Here is a 21,671-nt window from a genome sequence, read left to right as displayed (position 1 = left end):
GGAAGGTGCCTCCCAGGGCTCTGCCAGCCCTCCATTTTTCTTGGTGGGATACAGGGATGCAGCGGTGGTACACCCGAGCCCAGCGCATCGTCTTGCAGCCAGCAGTTTTCAGGGCCGGGCACCCTCAGCTCCCACTAGGCACATCACTGACGCTCCGGCCTGGCCCGCTTGGAACCTGCAGGGGCTGTGTTCACAGCTCAGGACTAGGACTCCCTGCAGCTTGGGAGACGGCTGCCCCGGTGCAGGCACCGCCTGGGAGGGGTTGGGAGTTGCAGCTGTATTACGCCTGGGCCCGGGGGCGGGCAAGGCTGTGCCCTCATGGAGGTGACCCAAAACATGGAGAGGATTGAGTTCAGATGCGAGGCCCTGGGGGAAGGGAACTGCCATTGCCATGGGGTAACTGGCTCCCTGTTGTTCTAGTGACTGCTATTGCACGGGGTGTGGGTGGAAGGCAGGCAGCAAGGGCAACCTACGAAAGCCCGCCCCCCCCTTGGCTGATCGTTTGAAGTCTGGGTTTGTAGCGATTTGGATCCAAACCTAAACATGTTGAAATTGGCCATTCAAGGGACTGGAGGTCTGGCTCGGGGGTCGTTCACCTGTCAAGCTGCCCCAGAGCCATGGCTGGAGTCACAAACGTGGGAGCTCTGGGGTCTCCAACTCTGTTGACTTGGTGGGCTGCCCCAGAGCTGGGGCGCCTGCCCAGGGTTTCCAGGCTCGCCTCCCTGCCTGGCAGGGGCGGTGGCCGGACTGTGCCATGGGGCAAGACCGCCGCCCAAGGGCTCCACCCCAGCCAGTGTTGATCCCAGGGCACTCAGCTCGCCGGGGCGGGTCGTGCCAGGGACGTGGCCAAATGCCAGCTCAGCCAGTTCCCTGCTGCCCCCGCGTCCTCCCCGCCAGGGAGATGGGGCCGGGCCGGGCCCCCATGGCTTGTGCCCACGTGGCCGGTCCCAGCCCGGAAGGGGGGCACACTCCAGGGGCCGCGGGTGCGGAGCGTGGCGGATCTCGGGCCGGGCCAGGACCCAAAGCCCCAACACAAGCGCTGCAGATGGGCCGTGACGCGGCTGCCCCCCGCAGAGCGGAGGGCGGCTTGGGGTCAGGCCGGGGGGCGCTGGGGCCACGATGGGGATGAGCGGTCTGGCTCCCGGGACAGGGGAACCCAGCCCCGCCCCCGCTGCAGCCTCCCCGCCGTCCGCCAGGGGGCGCGCTCCCCTCTCGCGCGGCGCTCGGCACCTGCCGCTCGCTGGCTGCGGGGACACTCTGCCCGGCGCCGTCTCTATGGCGCCCCCGCGGGGGCCGCTGCCCTTCGCTCCCTGAGCCGGAGCCTGCCGCAGGCCGGAAGCGCCGGGGACATGGTGAGCGGGGCCGGGGTCGCTGCCCCGAGCCGGGGCTCCCCAGCCGCGCTCCGTCCTGCGCAGGCCCCGCCGCGGGGTGCCGGCCCCGGGCCCCTCTGCCCGGCGGGCGCCGGAGGTTGGGTCCACGGACTCGCCCGCGGGGCCCCTCGCGGCGCTGGGGGGGAGCCCGGGCAGCCCGCGCGGCCGCCGGCCCCGGCCCCGGCTCGCGGAAAGCGGCTGGGTCCGTGCGGCTCGGCCGGGCCCGTCTGAGCGGCAGCAGCCTGGGCGGCCCAGAACAGCCCCCGGGCTCCCCCCCGGTGCCGGCGGCGCGAGGTCAGGGAGCCGTCCGTCCGTCCGTCCGTCCGTCGCCCCAGTGCGCTCTGTCCATGGCAAGCGGCCCTGGGCAGAGCGTGCGTGTGCCGAGGCCTCGCGGGATGGGGGCTGGGAAAACTCCCCTGGCTCGGGGGCGGGGGGCCCGGGCGGCCCTCGACTCGCTCTGCCCGGGCTTCTGACCGCCGCTGGGAGGGGTGAGCCCAGCGCCTGGCGTCAGTGTACAGCGGCCTGTCTGGTCGCGTTCACATGCTAATGCAGGGGCATTAGCTGCTCCTCCGTTTCCGGTGCCCAGGGCCGGGCTGGCCTTGCCCTGCAGCCAGCCAGCAGGGACGTGCAGCTGCCTGGCCGCTAGAAGGCGCTCGCTGCGTAACAGGAACACCCCGGGCTGCTGGGCGCAAAGGCTGAGGTTACTCTGAATTCAGGTGCACGGTCTGGTGAAGTCTCCCCGCCAGTGCAGGGTTTGTCTAGAACCGCACTGTGCGTCGCCAGCTGTGCGGCCTCCCTTCCCTTTTGCATCCAGCGCCCAGCGAGCATTGGGGTCGCCTCTGGCTGCCTTTCCTGGGCTCCCATAGCCAGTGATTTAACTAGTCCCAGGGCACTGGCCCTATTGGTCCCTGATCTGCCCCAGGCTCTTTTGGACCATGTTATGTCACTGGCCGGGCTAACCGATTGCTGGCTTTCGGCAGGGTGAATGCTTTGGGGGAGGAGAGTGCTTTTAAGCTGACTAGTGCCTGAGTTGTGCGCGGGAGGGGGAGCCGCTGGATCTCCCTATTTACCTGATTCCCTTCCTGAACTATGCAAGGTCCGAGGAGTAACCTGGGCACACCCACTCAGAAGGCCCCTTCTGTAGGCCCCTGTCAGCAGGAGGCATTTCACTGCTTGTGCTTTGTCTGCAGGCCAAGTACCTGGCGCAGATCATCGTGGTGGGGGTGCAGGTGGTGGGCAGGGCCTTCGCTCGGGCGCTCAGGCAGGAATTTGCAGGTAAGCACCAGTCACCGTCGCCAACCTTGTCTCTTGCATCCAAGGGGGATATCCATGGAAACCTCACGTTGTCCTTGAGGATGACCCCCAGCCTTGGCTCTACTGGCGGGCACTGGGCCTGTGCTGCTGAGCTCCGCCTGCAGCCTGTGGCTGGAGAAGGCAGCCTGGATTGGCACCTTCACTTGTGATAACTGCTCAGTAATGTGCGTTAGTGTTAGCGTGTTACCTGCACGGACCCAGGCTAGTAACATGAACTGCTGCCAGGCAGGGAGCAGGGATGGGGACCTGGGCTGGGATTCCACTGTTTCCTGGGGGCCCTGCTCGGTGGCTGATTGGGCCAGGCTTACTGGGTGGCCCTGGTGGGGACAGTTCTGAATGCTGTACAGAGAGCAGGGGGATCCTCTGGGAGGGAGGGCAGGATCATCCCCATTGCCGCACACAGCCTGTGACAGACTGGAATTGAACCCAGGCATCCTGGGCTCATGTGGCCATGCCCTGCGCTCCCGCCCCCGTTCCCTTATGTCCATAGAGGTCCTGTGGCACTTCCCTTTGCATGTTCAGTAGCCCCAGGTAAGCTCTCCTGTGAGCGCTGTGGCCAGGTGCGCCAGGGAGAGCGGGCTGTGACTGGAGGAGTGATCAGCTTGGGGTCTTTCTGAACAGCCAGCCGAGCAGCGGCCGATGCGCGGGGACGCGCTGGACCCCAGTCTGCTGCAGCCACCAGCATCTCAGGAATCAGCCTGCAGGAGGCCCAGCAGATCCTCAACATCTCCAAGCTCAGCCCAGAGGAAATTCAGAAGGTAAAGTCATGGCTTGGAGCAGGACGGTCCAGCAGGCAGGCCTGCATGGCAGCAGGTTGCTGAGAGGCCAGCCCCTTTTCCCCAGCTGAAGCCTGGTGTTCTTAAATGTAAAAATGTAATAAGAAAAGCGAAAAAGGAGTTTGAAGAACAGCTAGCCAAAAACTCAAAAGGTAATAACAAAATGTTTTTTAAGTACATCAGAAATAGGAAGCCTGCTAAACAACCAGTGGGGCCTCTGGACGATCGAGATACAAAAGGAGCACTTAAAGACGATAAAGTCATCGCGGAGAAACTAAATGAATTCTTGCTTCAGTCTTCACGGCTGAGGATGTTAGGGAGATTCCCAAACCTGAGCCGTCTTTTGTAGGTGACAAATCTGAGGAATTGTCACAGATTGAAGTGACACTAGAGGAGGTTTTGGAATTGAAAAACTTAACAGTAACAAGTCACCGGGACCAGATGGCATTCACCCAAGAGTTCTGAAAGAACTCAAATGTGAAATTGCAGAACTATTAACTATGGTTTGTAACCTGTCCTTTAAATCAGCTACTGTACCCAGTGACTGGAAGATACCTAATGTAACACCAATATTTAAGAGAGGCTCTAGAGGTGATCCTGGCAATTACAGACCGGTAAGTCTAACGTCAGTACCGGGCAAATTAGTTGAAACAATAGTAAAGAATAAAATTGTCAGACACCTAGAAGAACATAAATTGTTGCACAAAAGTCAACATGGATTCTGTAAAGGGAGATCATGTCTTACTAATCTCTTAGAGTTCTTTGAGGCGGTCAACAAACATGTGGACAAAGGGGATGCAGTGGACATAGTGTCCTTAGATTTCTAGAAAGCCTTTGACAAGGTCCCTCACGAAAGGCTCTAATGTAAATTAAGTTGTCATGGGATAAGAGGGAAGATCCTTTCATGGATTGAGAACTGGTTAAAAGACAGGGAACAAAGGGTAGGAATAAATGGTAAATTTTCAGAATGTAGAGGGGTAACCAGTGGTGAGCTGGAACCGGTTCCCGGAACCGATTGTTAAATTTGGACAACCAGTTCTAAAAAGGCTTCTAAATTTAACAACCGGCCAAAAGTGGTGCCCTAGGCCACTGACTCCATGGGTGTTCCGGGGCTGGAGCACCCACGGGGAAAATTTGGTGGGTGCAGAGCACCCACCGGCAGTTCCCCGCCCAGCCCCAGCTCACCTCCGCTCCGCCTCCGCCCCTGAGTTACGCTCTGCCCCGCTCTGCTTCTCCCCCCCTGCCCCCCCCCCAGCTTCCTGCAAATCAGCTGTTTGCGCGGGAAGCCTGGGAGGGCTGAGAAGCAAGCGGCAGCTTCGCGCTCAGGCCCAAGGAGGCAGAGCGGAGGTGAGGTGGGGCGGGGGGGGTGCAAGGAGGGTCACCCGCGCTGCAGCAGGTAACCCAGGGGGCATGCAGGGGAACTGCTCCCCGCCCCAGCTCCCCTCTGCCTCCCTGGGCCTGAGCGCGAAGCCGCCGCTTCCTTTTCAGCCCTCCCCGGCTTCCCGCGTGAACAGCTGATTTGCGGGAAACCGGGGTGGGGAGGGGGGCAGAAAAGCAGAGCAGGGCAGCGCGTTCAGGGGAGGAGACAGAGCAGAGCTGAGCTGGGGCCGGGCGTGGGACAGGGAGCTGCCAGTGGGTGCTCTGTACCCACCAAATCTTCCCCATGGGTGCTCCAGCCCCGGAGCACCCACGGAGTCAGCGCCTAAGACACCACTTTTGATGTGATCAGTGGGGGGAACTAATGGTGTTCCCCAAGGGTCAGTCCTAGGACCAATCCTATTCAACCTATTCATAAATGATCTGGAGAAAGGGGTAAACAGCGAGGTGGCAAAGTTTGCAAATGATACTAAACTGCTCAAGATAGTTCAGACCAAAGCAGACTGTGAAGAACTTCAAAAAGATCTCACAAAACTAAGTGATTGGGCAACAAAATGGCAAATGAAATGTAATGTGGATAAATGTAAAGTAATGCACACTGGAAAAAATAACAATATGATGGGGGCTAATTTAGCTACAACTAATCAGGAGAAAGATCTTGGAGTCATCTTGGATAGTTCTCTGAAGACGTCCAAGCAATGTGCAGCGGCGGTCAAAAAAGCAAATGGGATGTTAGGAATCATTAAAAAAGTGATAAGAGAATAAGACGGAGAATCTCTTATTGCCCTTATATAGATAATGGTACGCCCGCATCTTGAATACTGCATACAGATGTGGTCCCCTCATCTCAAAAAAGATATACTGACATTAGAAAAGGTTCAAAAAAGGGCAACTAAAATGATTAGGGTTTTGGGTAGGGTCCTATATGAGGAGAGATTAAAGAGGCTAGGACTTTTCAGCTTGGAAAAGAGGAGACTAAGGGGGGATATGATAGAGGTCTATAAAATCATGAGTGGTGTGGAGAAAGTGAATAAGGAAAAGTTATTTACTTGTTCCCGTAATATAAGAACTAGGGGCCACCAAATGAAATTAATGGGTTGCAGGTTTAAAACAAATAAAAGGAAGTTCTTCTTCACTCAGCGCACAGTCAATCTGTGGAACTCCTTGCCTGAGGAGATTGTGAAGGCTAGGACTATAACAGGGTTTAAAAGAGAACTGGATACATTCATGGAGGTTAAGTCCATTAATGGCTATTAGCCAGGATGGGTAAGGAATGGTGTCCCTAGCCTCTGTTTGTCAGAGGGTGGAGATGGATGGCAGGAGAGAGATCACTAGATCATTAACTGTTAGGTTCACTCCCTCGGGGACACCTGGTATTGGCCACTGTCGATAGGATACTGGGTTGGATGGACCTTTGGTCTTATCCAATATGGCCATTCTTACGTTCTTATGGCAGGAGATGGCCGGGTGGCGGCGTGTTTTGTTCCAGGGAGTACTAGTTGTGGGTGACTAGTTGGGGCTGGGCACCTCTGATCTCAGTGCAGCAGCTTCCTTCAGCAGGCCTGTTACCCATGGTGCATTGAGGCACTTGCACCTTCCTCTCTACCCCGGGACCCTTCTTGGCTTGCGCTGTAATCAGGGCTTTCCAGTGCTGCAGAGGGGAGAGAGGTTCTGGGCTGAAGTGCTTGGACTCAACCCCCATGACAGCCCCCCAGCAAATTTGCATGCCCTTGCTGGCGGAGTGTCAGTGAGCGAGGGTGGCTCCTCCCTCTTCCTCACGACGCAGGCACTGCCATGGCTGTCCCCTGGAGGGACCTGTCACTATGGCTGAGAACAGCCAGCTGGCAATGCGCTGAAATGAAGAGCGAGGGGCAGCTGGGAGAGGCAGCTCACAGTTGGCTTGTTTCCTTTGGCAGAACTACGATCACTTATTCAAGGTGAATGATAAGTCAGTGGGAGGATCGTTTTACCTGCAGTCTAAGGTAAGTGGGGCATTGGATGGGTCTGGGCATCCATCCTGCTCTGTGCCAGGCTATTGGGCTGGCCTCGCAGGTTCAGGGGCTGGCTGGCTCTCTTAGGAGCTGGCGCTTGGGGCTGGAGGCTCAAAGGCTGTCCTCGCTGTTTGTGGTGCTCTAATTACCCCTTTGAGCAGAAGCAGACCTTTTCAGGGGTTTTTGCCAGGGTGAATGTCCTGCTGGCAGTGCCCTCTGGGTGTCTCCATCCCCACGCCCTGCCCACATGCTCCCACACCTCTCTGGGCCCCCTGTCACACAGGCTGGACCCTGGGTGTCTCCGATGGCAGCATGTCAGACCCTGAGAAAGGCCGAGTTCCCTGGGGTCTGGCACAGCGTCCGTTTGCCATCCTGTGCTCTCTGGAGCATGTGGATTGAGGGGGCAAACTTCCCTGGGCTACAGCATCTTTCTCAGGTCCCTCTGCTGCTGCATGGTGGGGCCTCGCCTGGAGCCAGTATCAGCAGCCCCCCATGCCAGTCACCAGTGTTCCCTCTAATTTTTTACGTCCAAGTGCGGAATTAATTTTTGTATGTGCACCAATATGGAGGCGATGTGTGACACATCACCTTCATATTGGTGCACATAACTCATGTGACGGGCGTGGGGCCAAGGGGTTTGGAGTGTCGGAGGGGGTTCATGGCTGGGGTAGAGGGTTGCAGCATGGGGGGATGAGGGCTCTGGTTGGGGGTGCAGGCTCTGGGGAGGGGTTTGGGGTGTGGGAGGGGGCTCAAGGCTGGGGCAGAGGGTGGGGGCTCTGGGATGGGGCCAGGGATGATGGGTTTGGGGTGCAGGCTGCCCTGGGGCTGCGGTGGGGAGAGACGACTCCCCCCAGCCCTCTCTTGCCTCAGGATCTCGGGGCTGGGGAGTGGCATGTCTCCCCGGCTGTGGCAGCTCCGGTGGGCCTGGGCCGGGCTGAGGGAGATGCTCCTCCCCTGGCCAAGACAGGTCCATGCTGGGGCCGGGCTGAGCGGGGGGCTCCTCTCCCCCAGCCGCAACAGATCCACACTGGGGCCAGCGGAGAGGGGCACCTCTCCTCACCTGAGCCCCTGCACGGGGCTTAATAGGTAGCTGCGCAGCTTAGAGGGAATTTAGCCAGTCATGTAGGTGGTTTCTGCTGCCTCCTCCTGGCTGCCCTGTGAAGTGCAGCCATGTCGCTTGGCTATCCTGGGCCTGAGGCCTGGCCCAGGTATGGCGGACTGGGCGGTAGGTGAGACTCATTGGAGACACTGTCCCACAGGTGGTGAGAGCCAAGGAGCGGCTGGATGAAGAGCTTCGAATCGAGGCCCAGAGACAGAGTGAAAGAGAACAGGGGCAGAAGCCAGAGACGTAACTACTCCCCATGCCCTCTTCTCAGCCCCTCTAAATTATAGCCAGCCAATAAATCTCCTCTCTGCAGCTTCTTCTGTGTGGTTTGGATTCAGGGGATTCCGTGGGGGAGCTGGGTGGGGGTCACAGCCTGGCCCATTGCTCTGCGGGCAGCTGTATCCACTACCGGATGGCCAGGGACCTCCCATAATGCACTAGGACAATTGGGCAATGAGATAGATGGGGGAGGACCATTCCTTCCTGGACCATTCGCCTTGAAACATGGCGTCCAATTGCCCCCACCTGCCGCAGAGCCAGAAATGCCTGGTGCTATATGCAGCCAGCTGGCTGCCTCCTTGGGAGCCCCATGCTTTAGAACAGGGGTGGGCAAACTACGGGTTGCATCCAACCCATCAGACCTTTTAATTTGGCCTTCGGGTTCCTGCCAGGAAGTGGGGTCGGGGGCTTGCTCCACTCCGTGCAGCTCCCAAAAGCAGCAGCATGTCCCCCCTCCGTCTCCTACACGTAGTGGCAGCCAGGGGGCTCCACACAATGCCCCCGCCCCAAGCACTGGCTCTGCAGCTCTCATTGGCTGGGAACCCAGAGCTGGCACTGCATCTCCACGTAGGAGCCGGAGGGGGGACATGCTGTTGCTTCCGGGAGCTACTCGAGGTAAGTGCCACCTGGAGCCTGCACCCCTGACCTCCTCCCAACCCCCTGCCCCAGCCCTGATCCTCCTCCCACCCTCCGAACCCCTCCATCCTAGGCCGGAGCACTCTTCTGCACCCCAAACTCCTCAGCCCCAGCCCCAGTCCAGAGCCCGCACCCCTGCCCCAGCCCAGAGCTCCCTCCTGCACCCCACACCCCTTATTTCTGGCCCCACCCCAGAGCCCACACCCCCAGCTGGAGCCCTCACCCGCTCCCGCACCCCAACCCCCAATTTCATGAGCATTCATGGCCCACCATACAATTACCATAACCATATGTGGCCCTCGGGCCAAAATGTTTCCCCACCCCTGCACTAGAAACAGGGTTTCCCTGTGCCCCTGGCTCAGTGTGATGGGGGTGGACACTTTCCACTGCACCCACCATCTCAGAGATGTATCTGCCCTTCCACTCCCTGGCCAGGTCCATCAGTGGCCTTAGGTCAGTGTCTGCTGGGGAGGAAGAGTCAGACAACATGGGCGGAGATCTGCTAGGACGTGGGAAAGCTGCCGTGCGAGGAGACCCGCTGCTGAGCCCCGGGGAGTCAGTGTGAGCTGGCCCTACCTGACTGGACCCCTGTACGCCCAGCTTTCCCTGGGGGCGAGGGGCAGCCTAAAGAGCCCAGCAGTTTAGCAGGGCAAGGAGGCCGCGGGTTTCACCTGGGGGCTGCAGTGACGCATTTTCTGCCCAGCCATTTGGAAGGCCCCAGCTGCCTGTTCTCAGCCACTCCTGTGCAGCCCCGAAGGCCAGGCACAGATGGGCTCTTGGGACCAGACTGAGCCCAGGGGGCTCAGGAACCAGATCTCACCATTTCTAAGGGGGTTTTGCCAAACTAGAGTGTAGGAGCAACGGGAACGGCTGAGCCCTGGAGGCTGTAACCGCCGTGCTGCTGCCTGTGACCACCTGCCTGGGCCCGTCAGACTGAGGAGGGCAGCAGCCTGCATGGCTTCTGGGGGTTCCCCCATAAACTCCAGGGTTCAGCTGCCCTGAGATGCGTGGAGCATTTCCTGGGTGCAGCGTTGTTCCACAAACCCCTCCGGTCAGGTGAGCTCTGGCAGCCACTGATCACAACAGCTGTCAGACCCGTGCTCCCTCCACTCCTGGTCATCGTAACTACCAGGCCACCCGGGGGGCGGCAGGCGGCATGTTCCCAAAGCAGCGCGATCCTGCAGCTCTCGGGGGACGGCAGCCCCCACCCTGTGTGGGTTTAGCTGTACCAAGTCCTGAGATCTGGCTGGGAGAGCCCTGTCCCGGGGGAACTGACCAGAGGGACTAACCCTGCCTGAGCCCAGCTGGCATAGTAGATTGTTTCCCTTTCCTAAGGGCCGTCGGTACCACAATGACACACACGCACAGCCTTTATAGCACTGCCCTCTGTGCTGCTTTGCACAAGCCCTTCTCGGCTCCCTGGCCCTGCGGGGCAGGTGTGTTGGGCACTCAGCTAGGCCACACATGACTCTGACATTCCCTCCCTCGCTCCTCATTGCCCCGGGTTGGCTGCACAGAGAGATGGACACTCCTGAGAACATTGAGGTTCATCCCAAACCCTAAGCCTGACCTGGCTGCCTCCCTTGGGGCCCCTTCTGGCCCACTGGGGGGAGATGTCCATACCAGAGGGCTCAGTGGTTCCCAAACTGGGGGCTGCAGTGTCCTGGCTCCCCCTCTCTGTTTCGGTAGCACCTGCAGGCCTTGTTGCGCTGGGCACTGGCTAGACCTGGGAGGAGGCAGGAGCTTGTGGGCCAGCTAGACACCGAGGGAGAAGGGAAATGGATGGCCATTTGTCCAAGATCTCCCAGCAGCTCCGGGCTCAAACCCAGCTCTTCCCATCCCCACACCAGAGCCCTGCCCTGCCCACTGCCTGTCATTGCCAGCAGCTCCTGTGCAACCCCTCGCCCGTTCCCAGCACAGGCTGTGCCCGTCGCTGGCACCTAAAGGTGCAAGTGCCAGTGGGAGGCTGAGGTGCTCACAGGGGTGGTGTCCCTAGGCAATGCTGATCAGGGTGGAGCCCCTGAAAAGCAATCACAGGTCGACACATCCAAAGAAACTTGTCAATTCACTTTATTGTTTTCTTAATAAACTTCCTCTCCTCCGGAGGCCGAGAGGGGCAGTCGTGAGCGTCTCGCTTTGTTTCTTTAGTTAAACGCTATGCTAACAGCAATGGAGCCGAGAGGAGAAAGAACGTACACTACCAGAGAAAGGCACTTAGAGACGGGTAAAATACCGAGAGCCTGGAATGTGCGACAACGACCGAAAAACAAAACATATACCGGCCCTGGCAGGCCTAGTCTATCACAAAGCACATGCTGTGCTACTGTTAACCCTTTGAGTGGCATGCTGCTCGCCCAGCCTGGGGCGAGAGGGCAGGGGCTTCTCAGCAGCCCCAGAGCTGGCAAGCATGATGCCAGTTCCCCCCAAGAGTCGGCTCTGGGGGGCTGGCTCCCTTCCAGACTTGGGCTGCGGTGCTGTAACATCCAGACCCTGCGAGCCCCTCCCTCCAGCAGCTGCACTGGAGCTTTTGAGGTGGAGGATGTGGCCAGTGAGGGGGTCTAGAGCCCTGGCTAGGGGGGTCTCCTGGTTGGAGGGTGGCAGCAGAGCAGGGGTCCTGCTGAGGGCAGGGGAGAGGTACGCAGGACCCCCTTGTGTACCAGGAGCAGCAGAAAAGACAACGAGACCCCTCCTGCAAGGGAGGAGTAGTCCGGGGGGGCCCCTTGGGGCGAGCACTGAGCAATCCCTCTGCGGGGGAGGGAGCGTCCGAGGGGCAAGCGTGGGGAGGGGGAGAGGCCAGGAGACCTGGGCATGAGTGGTGGCTGCTTGGAGATGCCCTATCCTCAAGAAGTGCCTGAGCCTGCTCCTGTGGGCACAGCCATGCCATGCCCGGGCCTAGCTGTGCCTGAGGAGCCTGGCTCTGGAGCAGCCACTCAAAGTGCTAAACCAGTCTAAAGAGTTTATGTAGCTTATACGTTCGTAGGCCAGCCTGGCTGGTCCTGGAGTGTCTAGAATAGCTTACGGTACATACTGCGCGGGTCTCTCCAGGCAGCGCCAGCTGAAGAGATGGGCTGAGCCCACGGGCATCACCCGCAACGGCTCAGTGCAGCTCTGTGGTGCCAGCCAGCCCACCCGCCTTCTGTCATTGGCCACAGCTGAACCTCCAGACCCATGTAGTACAGGGGCCAACCCTGCCTAGATCTGCTGCCTGCTGGGGGCAACCACACCAGGCCCTTGCCAGGCTGGGAGGAGCCCGCTAGACCGCATGGCATGAGCCCAATCTGCACGTTGCTGTGGCTCTATTCCTTATGGGCAGGTGACTCCTGGAGACTACAACTCCCAGTAGGCACTGCTCGGGTGGTGCACTGCCTGCTGGGAGCTGTAGTCTCAGGCCACAGCCTTGGCCACCCCACATTTAATGCTGTAACTTAGGCTGGCTTGCTGCCCCCTCACTCAGGGCAGGGCCCCAGCAGCTCACCAGCTGTGTCCCTCCACCGAGCAAGGGCTGTGATGCCACGTGGCTGGGAGGGGCAGACACATCAGCCCCCAGTGCTGTGGGGTAACAGAGCCCGCCCCGCCCCCAGGCTGCACCATGGGCAGTGAGAGTGGCCCTATGCTGTGTGTAATTAGCTTTCTAACTAGCCGGGTGCATGGGGGGGCAGGAGACCAGCTGGGGGGAGCTAATGCGCCCCAGCAGCTGGCACCCATAACCACAGTTCTCTGATGGGCCAGGCTCTGCCTCCCGCTGCCCCGCCTCAGGACCGGGTGCCCCAGGGGCATCCGGCTGTCACCCAAAGCCACTTGGTCTCAGCCTGGCACTGGGCCTGCTGCTCACCAGGCTGCCCACAGGGCTGGCTGGGGTGTCTCCAACCCGCCCCCTGGGGCAGGGACAGCAGGGGGCACAGCTAGGCCCATCGAGGGAGTCAGAGAAGAACATGGGGAGCTGGCTGCACCCAGCCCATGGGCATTACTCTGTGTGTGGGGGACAGGGCTAGTGGGGTCCCACCTACTTGCACATGCCGCAGCCCCTGGCCAAGGACGGACCCCGGGGAGCTCTCAGGGCAACAGCCTGCCCAGGCCACGTGCCCACAGGCAGCCTGGCAGCCACGCCTCGGGGAGGTGGAGTGTGCCAGGGCACGGCTAGCCAGGGCCCCGGGCAGTCAGACTGGGGCTGGACTGGCAGGGGCATGGGCTGGAGCAGGTTGCAGCTGCTGAGCCAGTCACTGGGAGATGGGCAATGGCTCCGTAGGGTGATCTGGCCAAAGGGGAAACCAGTTTGGGGAGCATCCACAGCAGGCCTTGTGCGGGCGGGGCTCAGCCCCCGGCCTGATGAGACTCAGCTGACCACAAGCCCTTGGCAGCTGGCCGGAATGGGAGCTGGGCCGGTGCAGCGCCAGGCTGTGGGCGGTGACCCCATGGCTCCCTGCAGTGCTGGGGCGGGAGGCTACAGGCATCTGCCCACTCAGGGTGTTAACTGAAGCACTGCCCCGGCACTCGCCTCCCAGTCAGCAGGCCAGGGTGCACAGCCAGGAAGGGGGAGGGGGGGGCTCCCGCCCCGCGCCGCCGGCCAGCCACGCACACTTGCGTTACATGCTAAGGTACTAACAGAGCTGAAGGCAATCTTGCCCCCGCCCCCCCTCCCCCAGGTTGGGGAAGGGGCACGGGAGCTGGTGAGCGGCATACTCAGCCAGTATGCGTTGTCGGGGGTGGGGGAGGAGGGTCTGGGGCAGGGCTCCCCACAGGACTGGGGGGTCCGTCTGTCTGTCTCAGTCCAGTCAACCCAGGGCTGAAGGGCGATGGGGCTGCAGTCCAGAAGTTCATCGTGGTCTTGTCTCGCCGGCATCTCCACCGGGCAAGCCCAGCTGCGGCTGAGTAGCACTGCCTCCTCCACTGGCACACGGGCCCGCGGAGGGCTGGGTGCATTCGGGGCCCGGCTGACTCGCTCTTGGGGGGTCAGACTGGGCAGGGTGGGAGCTCCGTCGGCTTGGGGGTGAGAACGGGAACACCCCGCTCCAGCGGCTCCTGGTGGTCCCATGTGGCTGGGCTGGGCTGGCAGCTCCCGGGTCAGCGCCGCTGGGCTCCAGGGGCGCTGGCTGGGCTGCAGGCCGGGCTGGCACGGGCACAGGGAGGTGGGTGATGGGAGAGGACCACTGGCAGGTGTTGGGGTGAGCGAGGCGCTAGAGCCCTTCGCATGGGAGTTTCTGGAAATGAGCCAGCCTCCCAAGGTGTGCGGGAACCGGAGCTGGAGTGGAGGGAGCCCGCTAGCCCAGCGCCATGGCAGTGCCAGTCCTAGCGTGGGGGGGGTTACCCCAAGCCAGAGAGGACGGTGCCCAGGGCTGCCTGTGTGATGGGGCTCAAGGGTGGGGAAACATACCCGTGTCTGTGGGTTCTGCTGGCACCGTCCTCCCTGCCAGGCCACGTGTGATGGCCAGATGGCATGGCCAGTGCCAGGGGGCCAGCTCTGCTGCAGGAGCCAGGGGACACGGCCCCCAGGAACCGCAGGCTGGGCAGGGGGGTCAATGGGCCCTTCCTCTGGGATCGCTCACACCCACCCAGCTACGGGGCTGCGTGGACGCCATCATCGCCCACACAGCCAGCAGAGGACACAAGGACACGAGCACCTGGCACTGACTGGGGAGTGGGCACGGGGCTGGGTGTTGGGATCCCAAGGCAGGTGGCTGCGTGGCTCAGGCCTCAGGCAGGGGGCACCTGGTCAGCACCAGGGACAAGGGCCCAATGGGGGACCGGTCAGAGCGAGGGTTGGGTGAGATAAATAAATAACAGCGCCTGCCGCTGCCTGAGGCAGGCAGCCCCCAGGGAGAGATGGGGTGATGGCACACCAGGCCAGCCATACGGCCCCGATCCAGCTCCACGGCCCCATTGCCACCAAGGCCACGGCCTGGCTCTGGTCCCTCCGCAGTCGTCCCTTTCCAGCACTTGCTCTGCTGCCACAATCGACCCAGGTGCCCCAGCCCGGCGCCTGCCAGAGCCATGAGCCCACTCCTGCTGTGTCCTGTGCCAGTGTTGGTACCTCGGAGAGCCAGCAAGAGGCTTTAGGGTGTGGCTGGCTCAGGGAGGGGGCAATTAGCTATCTGGGGGGTCCCATGAAGAGGCCTCTGGAGCGGCCTGCACTGGGCCGGTGATGCGGGCCGGCCGCAGGGCTGGGATGGGGATTATTGCTATTCTCAGAAGAGTCGAACTCTTCTTCGTGTAGGGTCCAAGCGAGACCCAAGCGGCAGTCGCAGGGGAAGGGGGCGGGAGGTCCGGATTCCCCCCAACCCCGCTGGCAGATTCACCCGTCGAGACCCATGCCAAGGTGGCGCCTCGTTTTGCGTCTGGGCTTCGTTCATTCAGTTCACCACGGCCGGCTTCAGCAAGACGGAGCCAGGGGGGATCACCACCCAGCCAGGCGGCAGGGCCTCGGGGCTGCCCATAGAGCTCACGCCGGTGGACAGGTCCAGCACCGCGCCAGGCAGCAGCGGCAGGCTCTCCGGAGCACGCCTGAGCCGGGCCCGCTCAGTCCTGTCGCACGACTCTTTGCGGCTCTCGAGCCCTTGAGCTTTGCCCGCTTTGGCCACCCTGGTGTCACCCATCTGGCACTTCTCCATGTCTGTCTTGCCAGCAAGCAGGGACACCACTGGCAGCCCTAGCCCACCGGCACCAAAGGGAGATGCCAGTAAGGGGTTCTTGGCCAAGTTGAGTGGTGCCCCATTGAGGGACAGCATGGGGCTTGGAAGCCCTGGCAGAGCGGCAGAGCCCACGGCACCACAGGCCAGGGTGCTGAGGTCCAGGGGCCCCGGGGCCAGGGGGATGGGCAAAGAGGCGCCCAGGCCGGGCAGTGCGTGCCCACCAAAGAGGGCGGCTGGATTGGGGATGATGAGCTGCGCCCCATTGACGTAAGGCACTTCCGCCGAGGCGACGGGCGTCTTGGGAGGCTGCTGGAGTTTGAGCAGCTCCTGCTGCTCATGGGACACGAAGTGGCCATGGGCCTTGATGTGCTTGCGCAGCGAGCTGGGGTCCGTGTAGCGCTTGTGGCAGCCGGGCATCTTGCAGTAGTAGGGCTTGTCCACGTAGTGGGTGCGCGTGTGCTTGAAGCGGTCGCTGGAGTTGGAGTAGCGCTTGCTGCAGCCCTCGTAGGGGCACATGTAGGGTTTCTCGCCTGCAGGGGAACACAACAGCCATGGGCTGCCACAGGCTTCTTGACCCAGCATGCCACGGGGCCTCCGCCACCTGGCCACGGGCTGCCACAGGCTGACTTAGTTGGTGTTGGTCCTGCTCTGAGCAGGGGGTTGGACTAGATGACCTCCTGAGGTCCCATCCAACCCTGATATTCTATGATTCTAACCCAGCGTGCCACAGCACTTCCGCTGCCAGGCCATGGGCTGCCTGACCCAGCGTGCCACGGGTCCTCTGCCACCGGGCCATGGGCTTCCTGATGTGGCATGCCAGGGGGCCTCCGCCACCAGGTCATGTGCTCGCACAGGCTGCCTGACCCAGCATGCTACAGGGCGTCCACTGCCAGCCCACAGGCTTCCTGACCCGGCGTGCCAAGGGGCCTCCGCCACTAGGCCATGGGCTGGCTGACCCACCATGCCACGGGGCCTCCGCTGCTGGGCCACAGGCTGCCTGACCCAGCATGCCACCAGGCCTCTGCTGCCAGGCCAGAGGCTGCCTGACCTGGTGTGCCAAGGGGCCACCGCCGCCAGGCCATGGGCTGCCCTGACACTGACCTGTGTGCGAGGGGATGACACCCAAGCCCCCCATCCCCGACACTGACCTGTGTGGGAGCGGTTGTGGATTTTAAGATTTTCCAACCTGGAGAAGCTCTTGTTGCAGGTTGGGCAGCGATGAGGCTTCTCATTGGTGTGGGTGCGAATGTGGATCAGCATCTTGTACCTACGCCAGGGAGAAGGGAACCCAGCTGGGGTGAGCCGGCCCAGCATGGTGCTCCAGGGAGAGGGGGAGCCAGCTGGGGTGAGCCGGCCCGCAGAGTGCTGTGGGGCTGCAGCTGCCATGGGAACCCAGGGAGTTGATGGAACAGCTGCCCTCCTCCCCCCCACGTCACAGGACACACAAATCCCCACAGCCGCCCCGGGGGGGCCAGGAACTGTCCCCAGCTCAGAGAGGACACGGACTTGTCATACCCGGCAATCGGCGCAGAGCCCAGATCTGCTCCTGACCCCCACTGAATCCCCATCCTGCCCCATAACCACCCCCACCCAGATCCTCCCATCCCTGCCCCATAACCCTGTAACTGCCCCACACCAACCCCCCAGTCTCTGCCCTTTAACCACCCAGCCCTGATCTCCCCGCCCTGTAACAACACAGCCCGGATCCCCATCCCAACCCATAACCAGCCCCCGTTCCTGCCCCGTAACCTCCCAGCCCCAATCCCACCCCATCCCTTCCCCATAACCAGCCAGTGTGTCACTAACAGTTGGTGGTGTAACTGACACACATGGTTTGCTGGAAGCTGCAATCTGCCTGAATTTCTCCTTCCTCTTCCCTCCCCTCAGTCTCGAGGTCCCGCGCCGCGTCTCCCTCCCTCCCCGCAGCTCGCTGTCCCAGCCTCACCGCCCCCGGCCCCCACCTGGCATTGAAGCCCCGGCCATGGCGCGCGCAGCCCTCCCAATGGCAGCAGTAACCCGCATCCTTCTCCGGCTTGACGTGGAAGTCGTTGACGTGATCCACCAGGTCTTGGAGCAGGTCGAAGAGCTGGTTACACTGCGGGGGGGGGGGGCAGGGTTGGGTCAGATGGCGGCTGCAGGGGGAGCCCCACTGGGTCTGGCTGGGGAGGGGTGGCTGCAGGGGGCCCGGCTGGGGGAGGGGTGGGTGTTTTGATGCACGGCAGGAGGGATCAAGTGGGAAGTGGCTCGGGCCCCCCGAGGACTGGCCAGGATGTACCCACCCCCCCCCGTCACTCCCTAGCCCAGACCTACCATGGCTGTGGCCGGCCCCGGAGGCTGTGGGCGCTGGGTCCGGGGAGGTGGCCCATAGAGATCTACCAATGGCCAGGAGGGGCAGTGTCCCAAAGACCTGTCCCATGGCACGCACCATGCAGCCCCCTCTGTCCCATCCCCCCTCCACTGCACAATACGTCCCTCACAACCCACTCTGCCCCACCCCCCTCCACCGCACAGCACGCCCCTCGCAGCCCCACGGCACACCCCTTGAGTCCCCTCTGCCCCATCCCCTCCAGTCCCCTCTGCCCCGCACCTCACCCCTCGCTGCCCCCCTCCGCCCCGCAGCACACCCCTCGCTGCCCCCCTCCGCCCTGCGGCACACCCCTCGCTGCTGCCCTCTGCCACACAGATGCCCCTCGCTGCCCCCCTCTACCCCAAGGGACACCCTGCACTGCCCCCCCCGGCCCCACAGCATGCCTCTTGCTTCCCCTCTCCGCCTCGCAGCACACCCCTCGCAGCCTCCTCTAGAACACAGATGTCAGGGGATTTACCCTAAACAGGACTGGGGCCATGGGCGTAGCCCCCCACCCAGCCCCCTGGGGCCCAGCTGCCCCCCTCACCTTGGCCCAGCGACACACCAGCTGCTGCGGCAGGGGCAGCTCCGGGGAGAGGCGCTTCTCCTTGGCGGGGGTGAGGAAGGCCGAGGCCGGCAGGTGCAGGGCACCGCCCGAGCCCAGGGGCAGGAAGAACTGGAAGGAGCTCGGGAGGCCGTCGATGTAGCGCAGGGACGGGAAATCCTGCAGGGGGAGAACAAAGGTGCTGGGGCAAAGATACCAGCTGGGGCAGGGGACTTTGGGGGACGGGGGGGCTGGGGCGGGTCAGAGACATTGGCTGGGGCGGGGGGGTGGAAGTGCCCCACCCTGGGGATCAGGAATGATGTTGCACAGCTGGATCCCAAAGCTCTGCAGTGCGAGGAGCCCCCCCCCTTGCACCCAACCCCCCGCGTCCCAGATGGGGCCAGCTCCCCCAGGCTCTGCTGTACTGCTACCTGCCCATCCCCAGGCAGGCACAGGCCAGGCCGCCCTTTCCGCCCCCCTCCCCACCGCAGCCCATCCCATTCCCTTCCCCCCTCCACTCCCTTCCCTGGCAGCCCAGCCCCGCTCAGCAGGGCCCAGGGCTGTAGGTCTGGGGCTGCCACGGGCAGAGGGGCAACCATCTGGAAAAGACTCTTCCTGCTGAGCTGGGGGAGGGAGCTGCCGCCGCGGTGCCCCCAGCCCCCTTCCCAGCAGCTCCCCCATCTGCCCCAGCCCCCGCCCTGCCGCAGCACATCACTTACATGGGGGGTGGGGGCCATGGGCAGGTCCCCGCTGCCCTGCCGCTCAGGGGACAGTGAGGTGCTGCCGCCGGGGGAGTCCGGGTCGGACGGGGGTGACAGGCTGAGGTCGAGCAGGGGTGTTGAGGAGAAGCGGGCGTCCCGTTTGTCATGGCACTTGGAGGGCAGCAGGAGGCCTGGGGGGCACAAAGCCAGCAGGTGAGCAGTGATTCCCACCCTGAGCACCTTTCCCCACCACTGCAATGCAGCCACCTCTGGGGCAGGATGCGGCGCCCCCACTCTTCCTCACTCCCTGTGCCCAGCCCCACAGCTCATGGCCTGCCTCAAGGGATCCCAGCACAACCTGGGGGACCCCAGCCATGTGGGCCCAGCCCCAGGGGCAGGTGGCCAGCAGGGGGCAGAGCGTGCCCCAAGGCTCTTTCACCACTGGTCCCACCCTTACAAGACTGCATGCAGGTGGCGCCCCCCTGGTGTCCGTACCAGAGGGTGCAGGAAGGCGGTCCCCCCAGGTGGGGCCCTGGACGCCCCTCCCCCTCTCACCAGCTGGCAGGGAGCCAGGCGAGCCGGGGCCCATCGCCGCGGCACCATCATCCTGGGTCTTGAGCTCGCGGTGCAAGGCCCGGTGCTTGGCACTGCCCAGAGTCCGCTTCTCCCGTGCCGCCCGCAGCTTGGAGATGCTGATCTTGAGGTCAAGGGGCTCGTCCAGGGAATGCATGGTGCCCGGTGTGGCCGCTAGCAGCGTCCTCCGGCAGGGAGCAGACGGCGTCCTCTGGGGCTTGCTCCCCCTGCAGCCCAGGGGCAGGGGCAGGGTGCCCAGGCAACCTACAGGGGAGCAGAGGGGCAGGGGGGTGAATTAGGTCTTGCCGCCCTCTCGGACCCACACACGGCCACCCGTGCACCCACCCTGCACAAAGCCTGTCCCAGTGGCCACAGGATCTGGACAAGGAGCTCCAAAACCTGCTACCAGGAGCCCCCGCCACTGACTGCCAGGAGCACCCCCAAAAACTTGCTGCCAGGAGCCCCCCCTAACCTGCTGCCAGGAACCCTTCGCAAAACCTGCCACCAGGCTCCCCCATCCTGCTGCCAAGAGCCGCCCAACTGATAGGTGCTGGAACTGGGGGTGCTGCAGCACCCCCAACTTGAAGTGGTTTCCATCATACACAGGGTTTACAGTTTGGGTCAATAGCTCTCAGCACCCCCACTGTACAAACTGTCCCAGCACCCTGCCCCAACCCGCTGCCAAGAGCCAGAAATCCTGCCACCAGGAGCCCCTCCAACCTGCCACCAGGAGCCCCCCAAAACTTGCTGTCAGGAGCCCTCCCAAAACTTGCCGCCAGGCCTGCTCTTAACAGGGGGCTGAGAAATGAAAGGGCGGATTCTGGAGAAGGAACAGTTCTATGTACGAAAGTAGGACACTGCAGGCAGGCCTCCGTCCCCCCTACCCCCCGCTCTGCTGGTGCGCCTCCCTCTCGACCTGCAGCCCCCTGCTAGCCCAATCCTGGGGCCCCTTGAACCCCATTTTCACCAGACCTCCAGAGCTGAAAGGCAGGTGCAGTAGGTGCCACGACACTGCCCCTGCCACCCACCCTGTCCAGCTTTCTCCCCTGCACAGTGCCCAGTGCCCCCCCCATAAGCTCCCCCCACCCCCTGTGGGCAGAGTAACGGCAGCTTCTCACCACCCTGGCTGCGCTGGAGAGGCCGGTCTCCTGCTCCTCCCCTGGCCTGGCTCAGAACTCAGCCCTACATTTTCCATGGAGCCCCATGCCCGCTCCCACTAAGCCGGACGGGGGGCGGGTGCTATGATCAGTGAGGAGCCATCAGGCAGGGGCTGGGTTCAGTGACCCCGGCCTCGCCCAGCCTGCCAGGTGGGGAGGGGAGGACAGGGCCAGAGGCAGCCGGCAGAACTGGCTTAGCTGGTCCAGAGCCGGGCTGCAGCCCCCCCAGCACGGTGACCCGTCTGGAATTACAAGCAGCTGTTTCCCCTCTGCCTGCAGAAGCCACAGCTCTGGGGGCAGTGCCAGGAGTCGCAGGGCTCTGCAGGGTGGGGCCCAGGCCAGGGTGGGGCCCACATACACCAGTCACATGCTGGCCCCTCTGCTTGGTGCGGTTACTCAGGCCTATGCGGTGCCCACAGATGCCAGGGCAATGCCAGGCCCAGTGTGGAGGGGATCTGGGCAAGCATCCAACCTGCTGATGCCCCTCACTCCCAACCCGCAGCCCCCTGGGGTTGTCAGGTGCTTTGAGATCCTCGGCGGAGCCATGCTGCGGGAGGCAAAGCTCTGACAGCTGGGCAGGAGCCTGCCCTTGGCCTTGCTGCTCCTGCCATCCAGGGGGAGACTACAACACATCATGGAGCCTGCAAACGTGGAGCTCAGCCTGCTCTGGGGGGACAAACTCCCACAGCCTAGGGCTCTGGGCAGGGAAGGCCAGGGAGTCTGAACCAGGCCTGTGCCGGCCATGTGGGGAGCCCAGAGCTGGGCTAGCAGGGGGCTGCAGGCGCTTCCCCATCACCACCAGCCCGAAGCTGCTGGAGCCAGGAGGATATTCAGCTAGGCAGACTTGGGGGGCAGCAGGGGGCCAGAGAGCGGAG

At 62.5% G+C, this 21,671-nt stretch overlaps 2 protein-coding genes across 3 annotated transcripts in view; one reads left to right on the top strand and one right to left on the bottom strand.

Annotated features, from left to right (window-relative positions):
* The first annotated feature begins 336 nt into the window (after nt 1-336).
* Nucleotides 337-8,245, top strand: PAM16 (presequence translocase associated motor 16). The gene is made up of 6 exons (XM_037911167.2): nt 337-396; nt 807-1,352; nt 2,561-2,645; nt 3,306-3,442; nt 6,754-6,819; nt 8,088-8,245. Exons 1-6 carry the CDS (start codon nt 337-339, stop codon nt 8,178-8,180), a joined length of 987 nt encoding a protein of 328 aa, XP_037767095.2. The 3' UTR covers nt 8,181-8,245.
* Nucleotides 8,246-10,902: 2,657 nt separating this feature from the next.
* The window catches only part of GLIS2 (GLIS family zinc finger 2), a 33,337-nt gene continuing 22,568 nt past the window's right edge, over nt 10,903-21,671 (bottom strand). The window contains exons 2-7 of one of the 2 annotated variants that reach the window (XM_043524110.1): nt 19,562-19,903; nt 19,085-19,257; nt 18,369-18,545; nt 17,436-17,569; nt 16,623-16,741; nt 10,903-16,004 (exon numbers count right to left, since the gene is read on the bottom strand). In XM_043524110.1, the coding sequence (XP_043380045.1) occupies nt 15,196-16,004; nt 16,623-16,741; nt 17,436-17,569; nt 18,369-18,545; nt 19,085-19,257; nt 19,562-19,796 (1,647 nt within the window). In that variant the 5' untranslated portion in view covers nt 19,797-19,903 and the 3' untranslated portion in view covers nt 10,903-15,195. The remainder of the gene's footprint in view (nt 16,005-16,622; nt 16,742-17,435; nt 17,570-18,368; nt 18,546-19,084; nt 19,258-19,561; nt 19,904-21,671) is intronic. The other variant, XM_037911411.2, reaches the window with a different exon arrangement.

This window comes from Chelonia mydas, chromosome 10 (assembly GCF_015237465.2).
Source record: "Chelonia mydas isolate rCheMyd1 chromosome 10, rCheMyd1.pri.v2, whole genome shotgun sequence".
In the NCBI taxonomy this organism is placed as follows: Eukaryota; Metazoa; Chordata; order Testudines; family Cheloniidae; genus Chelonia; species Chelonia mydas.
This window is presented reverse-complemented; position numbering and strand designations above follow the sequence as displayed.

Coding starts and splice junctions, on each gene's coding strand:
- PAM16 (XM_037911167.2), top strand. CDS start 337: ATGGAGAGGATTGAGTTCAGATGCGAGGCCCTGGGGGAAGGGAACTGC. Junction 397..806: donor GGAACTGCCATTGCCATGGG/GTAACTGGCTCC, acceptor TGTTGATCCCAG/GGCACTCAGCTCGCCGGGGC. Junction 1,353..2,560: donor CCGGAAGCGCCGGGGACATG/GTGAGCGGGGCC, acceptor CTTTGTCTGCAG/GCCAAGTACCTGGCGCAGAT.